The following is an 11,886-nucleotide window of genomic DNA, read 5'->3' on the forward strand; positions in this document are numbered from 1 at the left end:
GATCTAAGCTGGGCTATACTGAACTAACCACTGGGAAGGTGTGTAATTGTCTAAACGATTGCAGACTGCATTGATTTGTATCGTAGGAGCCTAGCAAGCTCCATCGCTATGCTTGGAGCCATGGACCTGGATCCTGAAGCCCGAATAATTCCCACTAACAGAGTCCAATTAAAAGATTGGAGTGACTGGAAAGGATGCAAGAGGCTATGGCCCAATTCAGTGTCACATCACAAGATGAAAGCACAAATCTAACAGCAAGAAAACCAATCGATCAGATCATGGCTCTTTGCCAAAACTCAAGTAATGGAGAATGCCGAAGTGATATCATGGCCGGGCACTTCTATCCAATCCCCCAAAAGTCACACGATGGCACACGAGCAGCTGAACACTAACAAGACAAAGATAAGCATTTCGCGATGTCATCGTGCGGATATTAAGCATTTCAACGTATCGGGACGAAGCGTTTATATTCTCAGCGTGGTATGATGATTGTCAGTCACGGTATGTGAACGCAAACTGTACTTTCAAATAACGAGACTCATGGTCAAGTGACATGTTGTCGCAGCGCCATTTACACTGTGATGATGAGGGGTCTCGAGATTGTCGTCCAACGATACCATTTCGACCCCGCGATGGTTCAACATGACGTTGGTCAGCATCATTTTATCGTGAGGTATGGGAGGGATGACGACACGAGAGATGAGAGCTGGAGTTATATGAAGCTGGCCTCCCGGTCAATTGACACCCTTCCCAGGTTTGATCAGAAACACCAAGAGACATATACAATATTACACGATACAGCAAGACAAAACATCATGTCGGAGAGAAGAAGATCTTCTGGCCCAAAGGCCCCAACTGGTCTCAATGATGAGACGGCTGAAGAGGTTCACGATGTCATCCACCAGGCCGAGCTGGAAGAACTAAAGGTATGTCGCTTGTTCAATTGACTACATGTGCTAACGAATGGTAGATGCATGGAAAAGATGCGTTGTGTCAGGATGATGTTGGACCAAGTGAGGAGGGTGGACAACAACAGCAGAAGTCGGCGATGGGCAAAGTCAAAGACGCGCTGAATCTGGGCAAATAAATGGCGACAACAGGCCATTTGCCTGACGATGGAACTACTCTCTTATGTCGGCGTTGAAACCAAATTGTAAGACACAGTTAATTCATGTTTAGTTTAATTTGGTGCCGTGGAATTAATTGCTCAATTGAATGGGTATTGAAACAAAACATTAGGGTATCTTGACATTATCATCCTCCACCAACTCCAACATCATCAGCATCGCATCGCATCAATCAACGCATCACATCCCAAGAACAAGACACGCCGAAAACAAAGCAACAATCGCCAAAGCCTTTCCACTTGGTCTCTCCAACCCCATCGCACCATCCTCATCCGCTGGCTTCCCATCAGCAGCGCTAACCTTCTCACCACTAGGATACCTAATATTAACAACCGTCTCCCCCTTCAGTTCATCCGGTACGCCCATCGTATGCGAACACTTCGCCTGATTCTCAGCCGGATAATCCAATTCACACGTCTCATCGTGTCCAAGCGTACATATTGAGTCGAGGATGTTGTAGAGAACGTAATTGTCGCCAACCCAGGTACTCTCGTTCCGGTCGAGACACGATGTCAAAAAGTTCATGCTGTTCGCTGCGCTGAGGGGCAGTCTACTCTTTTTTGTATGTATTAAATCGGAGCATTTCGAAGCGTCGGCGTTGGAGTATGTCATTTCGACGGGACCGCCGGCTGTAGGTTTGTCGGTGGCTGAGTAGCCTGTGTAGAGGTAATTCCACGCATCGTAGCTTACGTCGTAGGCGCCTTGGGATTGATCGACGCGGAGGAGATGTACGGTGCGGTCTTGGTAGGTGAGCGCGATGCAGATGTTATTACAGTCAACGGAGTAAGGCCAGTAGGCGATGCGATTCGTGTTGACCTGGTGATGTTAGCCCGATTGAATGAATCGATTGAGTAATGTCGCGTACTTTGCACCCGGGGACGCCAATTGACGAGGAGTAACTATCATGCGGCGTCGCCCAAACCGTTCCACCGTCTGTTTTGCGCGCGAGACATAAAGATACTAGGGAGTGGACGAGCAGCGAGAGCCGCAGCATTTTGAGGGAGTGACGACGCCTGACGTAGGCAGGCTTTTACAAGAAATGAGTGATTGAAGGCATTTTTGCGACAGCCACGCGAGAGAGGAGGAAACGGGCAGTATTAGGGGTCTGGGGGAGGAAATTGGCCCTGATCTTTACTGGATTGAGATTAAGCATTGATTACGAGCATGGAGTTAGGCCGTTTTTGGGATGATATGGCGAGGAGTGACAGGGGTTGGAATGAGTTGTTTTTCTCGATCTCGGCATTTCGGGAGTCAAATGAGCGCAATAGTTAGCTATTGACGGTGCTCATTCCTTGATGGCTTATTCGAGTCATGGATAGGTGATTGTCGCAAAGCATTTGAGACCTGGGGAAGATTGATAGAGAATACTTTGCTTGTTAGTCTACCGGCAATGACCCTCTGAATCAAATCACCCACGGACCAATCACTCAGACTCGTTCCCTCCACAAAATATGACAATGAAGCCCCGTATCTCGCATCATGATCCCCCATTCAAGCCACCTCCACAATTTGACCCCTCTTGGCAGGGCTGAGCTACAGAACCGACTAATACGCATGTTTTTGACTGGGCCGTGACATCAACGCCGCAAAAAGTCTGCTTTAGTCTCGGAACATGATCCCTCGTTTAGAACGTGTTTATACGATGTATGCGATGCCAAGATGGGGGCCATTTCAGAATCTGTCTATATAAACCGACAATTCATTGCCTAAATTGCATTTCAAGCTCAATTTGTCGCAGTTCACAATGACTCGTCTCTACCATCTCGTCCTTTTTCTCCTCCCTTCAGTTCTGGGAAATTCTGTCCCCAAGACTTGCAAGGCATACCCTGGGTCTTCAGACTGGCCCTCTCATAAAGCATGGTCCCGTCTCAATGACACTTTAGACGGGAGACTCTTTGCGCCCGTTCCTCCTGGAGCTGTTTGTCACAAAGGCTGGCCATCTTATGATAAAGATACTTGTCCCAAGGTCGCTGAAGCCTGGAAGCATTATGATCTTCACACGCAGGATCCTGTTTCTCTTATCTACGATCAGTATTCGAACTGGACTTGTCTTCCGGATGAGAGTTATCCGTGTAGTGGAACTGGATATCCTGCTTACGTTATTAATGTTACCGAGGCGGAGGATATCAAGATTGGTGTTGACTTTGGTAAGTATTTTATGATTCAACAAGAGCTCTTACTCACAAACGGTAGCTCGGAAAAACAACGTCAGACTCGTTGTCAAGAACACAGGCCACGACTACATGGGCCGTTCCATAGCTCCCGGTTCTCTCTCCCTCTGGACCCACCATCTCAAAAACATAACCTACCATAAAGGCTCCTTCAAGCTTTATAACTCCAAGACTGTTATCACTGGCGATGCCGTTACTGCTGGCGCAGGAACCCAGATGTATGATCTCTACACCGTGTTGGACAAGTATGATCGTGTAGCTGTTGGCGGTGGTGGAAAGACTGTCGGTTTGGGAGGCTACGTTACCGGCGGCGGCCATTCTCTCTTGTCGACTAAGCATGGCCTTGCAGTTGATCAAGTTCTCCAGATGACAATGGTTACACCTTCTGGAAAGATCTTGACCATCAATGAAGATAATCATCCTGACCTCTTTTGGGCCATGCGAGGAGTAAGTGCTTCACCATTTAAGTAGCTAATTATACTGACAATCCAGGGCGGCGGTTCAACCTTTGGCATCCTCACATCCATCACAATGAAAGTCTACAAAACACCCAAAATCACCGCATCAGCATTCACGATCGGAACTTCCGCAGCCGCCCCCTTCAAATACGATCTCCTCGCCTACATCCTCTCCCAATTCCCCTCTTTGTCCGACGCCGGTCTTTCAGGCTATACATCTCTCAGCCCCAAAACGCCCAACCCCGCCGGCGGCCCGGAAGAAGTAGCAGGGATCCAAGGTGTTTTTGCGGCACAGGACGTTAACGATCCAGAGTACATAATTAAGCTGTTCAAGCCGATTAATGAGAGTATTCAGAAACGCTGGCCGGGGGCTGTGCAGTTTAGTGCCACGAAGGAAGTGTATGGCTCGTTTTTGGAGTGGTATGATGTTTATTTTGATCAGGGTGCTGCGGGGGTGACGCTTTATCTTGCTTCGAGGTTGGTGAGTGGGGAGGCGTTGGAGGGTGAGAAGAAGTTGAGAGGGGCGTTGGAGGAGAGTTTGGTGTCTGCTGCGGGGTTGATGGTTCATTTGATCGCTGGGAAAGGTGTTAGGGAAGCGAAGCCTAGAGGGGGGAGTGCAGCTGTTAATCCTGGCTGGAGGAAGAGTTATATTCATGCGAGTAAGTTTGCCATACTTGAGAGGTCAGCTTGGAGTTTACTGACGGAACCTTAGTTTCTGGAGAGTCCTTTGAACCTTTCAACAAGACTTCTAAGGCTGAGGCAGTCAAGACGTTGAATACATCCATGGAGCCATTTAGGGAGCTGTCGCCAAATACAGGCGCCTATGTTAACGAGGTAAGGCTATCTCATCGTTGGACGGAATTGATGTTAACATGTACTAGGCTCTTCCTTTCGAACCAGATTGGCAGCATGCCTTTTGGGGTAACAATTACGAGAAACTTCTGTCGATCAAGAAGGGTGTTGATCCTGATGATGTTTTGTGGTGTTTTCCTTGTGTTGGAAGTGAGAAGTGGGAACAGAAGGACAATGGTCGTCTTTGTCGAGTCAAATGAGTCTGCGATAGGGAACGTTGGTGGAGAGTTGAGTTTACTATGGAAACCAATGACCAGCGATAGTTTGTATCTACAACTTTGGTTCGCAAACAGCGATAAATGGTGAAATAACGCCTTAAAGAATTAATAGCAGTCCTTACAGATAGTGACTCAACTTACTGCTCAAGAAAAGCCTTCCCGTCTTGGCATCATGCACAACCGTCGTCGCAGCCGGCAAAACCTCCCCCTCCGCATCCTCAACCATCTTCTCAACAACATACTCTCCTTCAACTTTCCTAACTCTCAGCACAGTACTAGGCGGATGAGCATTATACGGATCATTGTATGCCTTGAAAATCTCAACGCCGATAGGAAATGCGGCGATCCAGATATCACCATTCTCATCGATAGATGCGTTATCAACGCCATAGCCGAGATCAACTTCGTCGATCTTTTCGAGATCGCGGTTGGGAAGGATGCGGTAGATGTATAAACGACCTGTTATAGAATCTGGAAGGTAGAGGGTATTGTCCTTTATGACGAGACCGTTGGGGAACTGGAGGTTGGATGCAACGGGTCTGCAGCTTTGTGTATCGCAGAAAGTTACGTCGGAGAAGCCTAGAATCATTGAAAGGTGATGGCGCTGGTTTGTTAGTAGAAGCTGTAAAATGGGAGGTGGAGTATTTACCCAGCCGAATTTATGAGGACCGTGATCATTGCTGATATAAAACGTCCCATCATCCAGCGCCGCAACACGATTTGGCGTAACGATTCCTGGGTGAGAATAAGTGCGGATATGTTTCATTTCCGCCGCTCCAGGACCAGTGACAAAGTGCTCAATAGTGTCATTTCCACCGTGAACATATTGATCTAAAAGTCCTCCCTCGGCATCAACCGACGGTCGCAAGTTGACGAGAAACAAATCAATATCGCCATTTGCCTGTTCAACACCTGAAAAGCCAGCAAGGTTGATAAGTCCATCACTAGCTGTACCCTCAAACCCCGGTGTTGTCAACGCGCGAAACTCAAAGCCGTTATCAATTGGCTTATCGATATCCAATGCAACGACAGCGTCGCGCTGCGATCGCCCCGAGACATTGCGATACCCAACACTACATTTATTAATCACAGTCTAAGGTAATCTGAAGTTTGTTCAAGATCAGCATACTTTGGTTGCCATTGTCTTCGAGAAATTGGATCTGAACACGCGAGGAATAATTGCCGCGTGGATTGGGATAAGTACATGTCTTCGCATGCTTCGAGACGATGATGGACGATTTTACGGCATTGGTAGGGGAATGAGTTGAGGGGTTGGAGGGTTCTGTTTATGCCGAAACCAAGCCATATTGCTTCTTTGAGATAGATTTGGAAAAGAATTGCGAGGAGGGCGAGGGCTGAGATGCTGATTTTGATGAGCATGTTGACCATGTTTTTTGAGGATTGGGTTGATATGGAAAGAGGGAATAAAATCAGAGCAATGGTTCGATGAAGGATGCGCATCCTAGGTAATTCAAGTAATTTTTGCTGTCATGGTCGGACAAATGCACGCCGACATTTTCGGTCGACTCATTGACGCCTCAGAGTCGCATCTTCAATTCAGCTTGACGAATTCATCAAAGTGCATCACCAGCAAGAAGGTGCGTCAATCAGATGCTACAGAGCCCCACAAACCATCACCATCAATCAAGGATGTCATAAAAAGTCAATATCGTATAAATACATCCAAACGATGCATATATCCAATCTAAGAATAATACGCTTCTAGAAGCAGATACAAAATAAAAGGAAAATATCATCCCATATCTACCAACGCAAAAAGTATCTACGCTTCACCTTATTAAGTAAGTATTAAATGCCTCATCCATTATTTCCTTTTACAAAGCAGCAACAAAAGCACCGACGATGAATGCCGCAAGAGCTGGAACGTTCCACGCGCTCGCGCCGTTGACAATCGCGGGGCTGGTGCCCGTTGGCTCAGAGGGTGTTGAGTCGATGGGTGTACCTGTTGGCTTGATGACGGTTGCGACGGTGTTGGGGGGTTGCGCGTAGACATGAGTGGGCTTGTAGGTGTGAAGCTCCTCAAGAGGGTTGCCAGTTGGCTTGGAGGCGCTACCCGTAGGCTCGGGGTAATCCTGTGTAGCGTGGCCCTCGGTGGGTTGCTCATAGCCAGGCTTGGTGTAGTGACCTGTGAAAGTACCGTTGTTGTGATGGTTGGAACCAGGAGGTCCGCAGGTAGTGCAGTAGCCAGGAACAGGAGTAGGCTTGGGAGCCTTGACGACCGATGTGATGGTGACGGTACGGTATCCCTTGGTGGTAGCCTCCTTGCAGCCAAAGTTTCCAGCGCCGCACTGGATGGCTTCGGGGATGGTGTACACGCCAGTCGGTTGCTCGGGGTTGATGATCTGCGTGTTGTGAACGATCTCGGTGGTGACGTCGCCCTTGTTGCAGGAGCCGGGGCCGGGGCAGGATGTGATGGTGTACACGCGTGTTGATGTGAGGGTTGACTTGATGGGAGCCTTGGTAGGTTGAGGAGCAACGGGTGTAGCGTCGGAGCCGGGGCAGTATGTTGTGAGAGAGGTGATGATCTCGGTGGTGACATGGCCGACAGGACAATCGGTGACGCTGGGAGGGCAGGCAGTGACCGTGTAGACCTTGCTGGTTGTGACGGTGGAAGTGATGGTTGTAGAGGGAGCGGAAGCAGTAGGGAGAACATAAGTGTTGCCAGATCCGCCAGTAGAGGTTGATCCAGGCTTGGTGGATGTGAGAGTAGTGTTGGAGTAACGAGTAGTAGAGAAGGAAAGGGTAGTCTCGGCAGAAGAAACAGACTCGGTAACAGACTCAGAAGCAGTCTCGGTGGATGTAGGAGCTCCAGAAGTAGTGGTAGAGTCGGAGCCGCACTCACCAACCAAGTCAGGCACGGCATTGGGACCAGTACCGATAGCGACGAGGTTCGTACCGCAATCCTCGTTGTTAGCGAGCCAGACATTTCTGTTATCCCAATCGTACACGACGTAAGCAGCGCGGAGGAAGGTGTCGCCGAGAACAGGGAACTCATCGTCCTGGAAAACACCGAGAACACAGCGATCGTCGTTGTGCCAGATGAAGTCTTTGTAGGGGACCTTGATGATGGTGTTGCCGAACTTGAAGTCAACGGTGCCCTTGAGATCGGCGACGGAGCAATCGACATCGACGTAAGCGCCGGGGGTTCGTTGGGCCGTGGGGAACGAGGCAACGATCTTGTTGAAGATGGGGCCGGGGAGTGCGCTGACGGTGTATCCGCTGTCGAGGAGAACGGGCTGGCCGTTTGTCTGGGAGAAGATTGCGTCTTCGGAACCGTCGTCTTGGGTGAGGCTAATACCGTCGAGATGAACCCAGTAACTGCGATTGTTAGACGGTCGCGCGTGTCAATTGAGCGCGGGGGAACTTACCGGGTGAGACCATCGGGGGAGGACTCGGCGGGGATGATGGGACGCTTCTCAAGATGGCCGGTGTACTTCTTGGTGTCGAGACCACCAAAGATAACGGCGCCGCGATCGCTATCGAGAGTGCGAATGTCGAGACTCAATGCGCGACTCTTGATAAGGCCTTGGCGGACCATGCTGTCAATGACGAGGGGGTACGGCGCATCCCAACCATTCAGATCGGGCGCAGCGCCCATGATACCGACGCTGGTGAAGGAACTATCGTATGCGACACCGAAAACCTGGTTACGAATATTGGCAGCTAATTCTGTCAGCAAAATTATGTCTCAGCGGCCGTAAGGAATGCTGTCTCACATCCAATGACAACATGATCATAACCATAGTTCCAATAAGCATACCCAGTGCCGTAGACGACACCGCCGGTAGTGTTAAGGTTAACCCAAGTACTACTCTCGCCAAAATGACCAAATGACTGGCAAAATGAGGGCTGCTGCGCCTTTTCGCAAACAGGATTGACCCAGAGCTCCGCCGAGCCAGTGTCCAGATTGACGGTGACTTTCTGCCCAGGCGTACCGAGCTCAACGTCAATGCTGTAGAAGAAACCGTTCTGCTGACTCTCGAGAGCGACCTCGTTTTGGCGCTTGGTAACGCCTTTTACGACGGGTGCGCCGGTGGAAACTTTGAGGGGGAAGCGAATAAGGCCATCTTGGGGAGCGGCTGCGTGTGCCAACGCGGGGGCCGCGATGGCGAGGAAAAGAGCGGACAACATCTCTACAATCAATCGAGACGTTTAGACAATCGGGGTATAAGAAAAAGAAGAGACAGGGGAAGGAAATAAGATGGAATTTGTTAACCCGGCGTAGTGAGTGACCGGGGAAACGAAACAATTAAAGAAGATGGGAGTGAAACCTCAAGAACAGAGGAAGAGAGGTTGGAAGAACCAAAATAAAAATGGAGATGGCGGGAATTTTTGCTGGCTGTTTCTATATAAAACCAATGCAGAGCTAAGGGGGGGTTCACCCTGGTTTGTCTTGGATGATCTGTGCCTGGCGCTAATCTCGAGGAGGGGGTCTCGTGTAGCGCCAGGTCAGGAAATACAAGCGGGTTTTTAAGATGACGCTGAACAAAAGAAGGGAAATAAAGAGAGAGCAATGAATTCACTTGATTGAGGAATATTTAATATCTTTGTGGGTATTTTAAAACGCCCTTTGTTAAACTTTCAGCTGAGCTGTCAATCAATCTGCAGAAAAGGTTATACGAGACTCCCTTATGCGTTGTTCCCTTCTTAGGGGTCACGTCAGCTCCTCAATGGTGCAGTCTTAGCGCCTTGCCATTATGAGATTAGCTATCGTCGTATCCTCTCACGCAGGAATACGGGGTTGTTATTTCCAGATCCCGCCGATCAGGGACAGTATTTGTTTGAAACAGAGGGAGACGCTCTACTCCTTGAATTAACGCGTCCCGAGACATTGACTACTCGGATCCCGTGTTTGTCTTACAGAGGTTGGGAATTATTTACTGGTGTACCCGCTGTGAAAAACGGCGTGCAGCGCCACGTCGACGTGCTCCCGTAAGCTTTGACGAAATGTAACCCTGTAGATGCAAGCCACAATCTGCTGTGACGTTTGGTGCTTGAAGGTTATCGCTGGGCTTTGATTGAGATCAGCGATTTGGATGGAGGGAAATGAACGTGGCTGGATTGGCTTGTTACACCATTGTAAGCGCAGTTGTCAAATGGCAGTGATGGTGTAGAGGCATTGGTGTTTTTGCGCTCGGCCGAGATGGTCGGGAGATGGCGGGGGGCGGTTGGGGGGGACCTGACGATTCCGATAGCGCTTGTAACGTGAAACGGTAGAGCCGCATTGATTCAATGGGCGTGGCTGTGAAATGTCGTAAATTAATTCTTTGTAAATAAATAAGTAAACATGTTGTTAACTAAACTGGAGTAGACACTGGATTTCTTTTTGCTTGTAGAGACGTTTCAGTTGAAATGCTCCTAATTAGAAGGCTGTTGGTCACATGCTCGTGATTACTATCGCTTGGCTCTAATCGAACGAGATGACCGTGTCTCTTCAAGCTCTCTGTGTAGCTCTCCAGCCATCGTAAAACTCTGTACCAAGACATCGTCTGACATACAAATTCATGACTTTTTAAGTCAACAACTTACGATGTGAGACCAAGACACGGAGGCTGGTCCATTTAACTTTAATTGTCATGTGCATGTGTTACCCCGCAGTTCTACCCGAGCCCATGCTGCGAAGCCTCAAATGGACGAGACACGTGTTGACCATGAGACTAACAATCTCCGGCTGCCAACAGCAGCGAATAAAACGAACCTCTCAAACAGAGTATCAAGAAGCGAAAATGAGCTAGATACACATTATTAGCTGTCTCGCATTCATCTCCCTCCCACCCACCACTGTCTGGGGAACTTCATGCCCCATTTCCCCATCAACACTCTCAGCTCATCCTCCATCCCTGGCACAACGTTGATAAAAACTCTACCACGGGCCTCCTTACTCATACACGGCTCAGAATGTACTGCTCCAAATTCCCTCCCAACTTTGAATACAGAGCATTCACCTATTTCTGCTGCTTCTGCACCAAAGGGTTTTAGTACAGTAGCTAGTTCATCGCGTACAGCATCTGCTGCAGCTGCACAGCCAACACAACGAATTGAAACACATTCGTGGTCCGTACTTGCTGCGTTACGAGCGCATTCTTGAGCTTTGCGAGCGTGGGGCTGATGAGATGCAGGTATGAAGAGCGTTGAGGGGCCGAGGAGGGTAGTGCAGATCTTCCAGTTTGTTCCGGTGTTTCGATGATGCTTTTGATGTTGTGATTTAAGACCTAGGCGTGTACCGGGGAGTATGTCCTTGGTGAAGAAGAGTTCATCGGTATGCCATCTTGGTTGATCAAACTCGTGAGTTGGCGTCGTGGCGCGAATAGTGAGGAAATAATGCTTAAGCCCCTTGGCGAGGAGAAGACTCTTGATATAACTCAGAAAAGGAACAAGTCTGTGGCGAATAGAGCCTGTAAAGACTTGACTCTCAAAGTCGTAGAAAGTATCCGGTATTGATGAGTCCGGATCGGTGGAGGGGTTGAGGAGAGGACCGCAGTAGCACCAATAGGCTGAGCGCTTGACGGCTATCGAGTCTTGACATTGATTAGCATCGTCAAGGTACTTCAGAAACCCGAATTCCCCGTCAAAAGCTGTATCTACGGCTGCCATGATCGTTCAAAAAGGATTCGCAAGGAGAGCAATGATCAATGTCGGTTGAGCGGTCAAATAGTGCGAATCCTTCTCGTCGCTTACTGGTGACTAAGCAGGCCTGAACCCGAGAGATGCCTGACGGAGTATTGATTGATAACAACATTCTAAATTCATTGACGATACGAACTACGAAGCTGGGTAGATGCATACATGCACCATATCTATTCAAATGGGAAGGGGCCGGTAAAACCTGGACGAATTCCTCGATGAGAGGTCCAGCGAGAATAGTCGGCTGAAGCTCTTCACAGCTGACTGTTCCAGGTTTGGAACCCATGGTCAAATGATTGCCATGGACATGATGGAAAGGAGTCACAGATTACCATATAGACGGAAGATAGAAGGTCAATAAAAACTCTCCATTATCTAAAGTTGTCGAGGCCTGATACACGACATGTAATCCCCT

The 11,886-nt window shown here is 48.9% G+C and overlaps 6 protein-coding genes across 6 annotated transcripts; 2 read left to right on the forward strand and 4 right to left on the reverse strand.

The window, feature by feature from the left end:
• Positions 1-366: 366 nt before the first annotated feature.
• BKA55DRAFT_596223 (uncharacterized protein) lies at positions 367-1,087 on the forward strand (the record flags this gene model as incomplete). The annotated part of the gene is made up of 3 exons (XM_046195913.1): positions 367-480; positions 537-926; positions 971-1,087. 3 exons carry the CDS (start codon positions 367-369, stop codon positions 1,085-1,087), a joined length of 621 nt encoding a protein of 206 aa, XP_046046334.1.
• A 220-nt stretch (positions 1,088-1,307) lies between these two features.
• On the reverse strand, positions 1,308-2,121 carry BKA55DRAFT_693067 (uncharacterized protein; the record flags this gene model as incomplete). The annotated part of the gene is made up of 2 exons (XM_046199860.1): positions 1,308-1,943; positions 1,993-2,121. 2 exons carry the CDS (start codon positions 2,119-2,121, stop codon positions 1,308-1,310), a joined length of 765 nt encoding a protein of 254 aa, XP_046046335.1.
• Positions 2,122-2,871: 750 nt separating this feature from the next.
• Positions 2,872-4,808, forward strand: BKA55DRAFT_518367 (uncharacterized protein; the record flags this gene model as incomplete). The annotated part of the gene is made up of 5 exons (XM_046188265.1): positions 2,872-3,274; positions 3,321-3,745; positions 3,791-4,415; positions 4,469-4,590; positions 4,638-4,808. 5 exons carry the CDS (start codon positions 2,872-2,874, stop codon positions 4,806-4,808), a joined length of 1,746 nt encoding a protein of 581 aa, XP_046046336.1.
• A 70-nt stretch (positions 4,809-4,878) lies between these two features.
• Positions 4,879-6,215, reverse strand: BKA55DRAFT_518835 (uncharacterized protein; the record flags this gene model as incomplete). Its single annotated transcript, XM_046188298.1, has 4 exons — positions 4,879-4,922; positions 4,968-5,430; positions 5,476-5,899; positions 5,956-6,215. The coding sequence occupies 4 exons, from the start codon at positions 6,213-6,215 to the stop codon at positions 4,879-4,881; spliced, it is 1,191 nt and encodes a 396-aa protein (XP_046046337.1).
• Positions 6,216-6,661: 446 nt separating this feature from the next.
• On the reverse strand, positions 6,662-8,978 carry BKA55DRAFT_596227 (aspartic peptidase domain-containing protein; the record flags this gene model as incomplete). Its single annotated transcript, XM_046195914.1, has 3 exons — positions 6,662-8,165; positions 8,216-8,510; positions 8,564-8,978. 3 exons carry the CDS (start codon positions 8,976-8,978, stop codon positions 6,662-6,664), a joined length of 2,214 nt encoding a protein of 737 aa, XP_046046338.1.
• Positions 8,979-10,136: 1,158 nt separating this feature from the next.
• BKA55DRAFT_575832 (uncharacterized protein) lies at positions 10,137-11,824 on the reverse strand. Its single transcript, XM_046193425.1, has one exon. The coding sequence runs from the start codon at positions 11,439-11,441 to the stop codon at positions 10,608-10,610; it is 834 nt and encodes a 277-aa protein (XP_046046339.1). The 5' UTR covers positions 11,442-11,824; the 3' UTR covers positions 10,137-10,607.
• Between the last annotated feature and the right edge of the window lie 62 nt (positions 11,825-11,886).

Source organism: Fusarium redolens (assembly GCF_020744475.1).
Source record: "Fusarium redolens strain MPI-CAGE-AT-0023 chromosome Unknown BKA55scaffold_13, whole genome shotgun sequence".
In the NCBI taxonomy this organism is placed as follows: domain Eukaryota; kingdom Fungi; phylum Ascomycota; class Sordariomycetes; order Hypocreales; family Nectriaceae; genus Fusarium; species Fusarium redolens.

Coding starts and splice junctions, on each gene's coding strand:
- BKA55DRAFT_575832 (XM_046193425.1), bottom strand. CDS start 11,441: ATGGCAGCCGTAGATACAGCTTTTGACGGGGAATTCGGGTTTCTGAAG.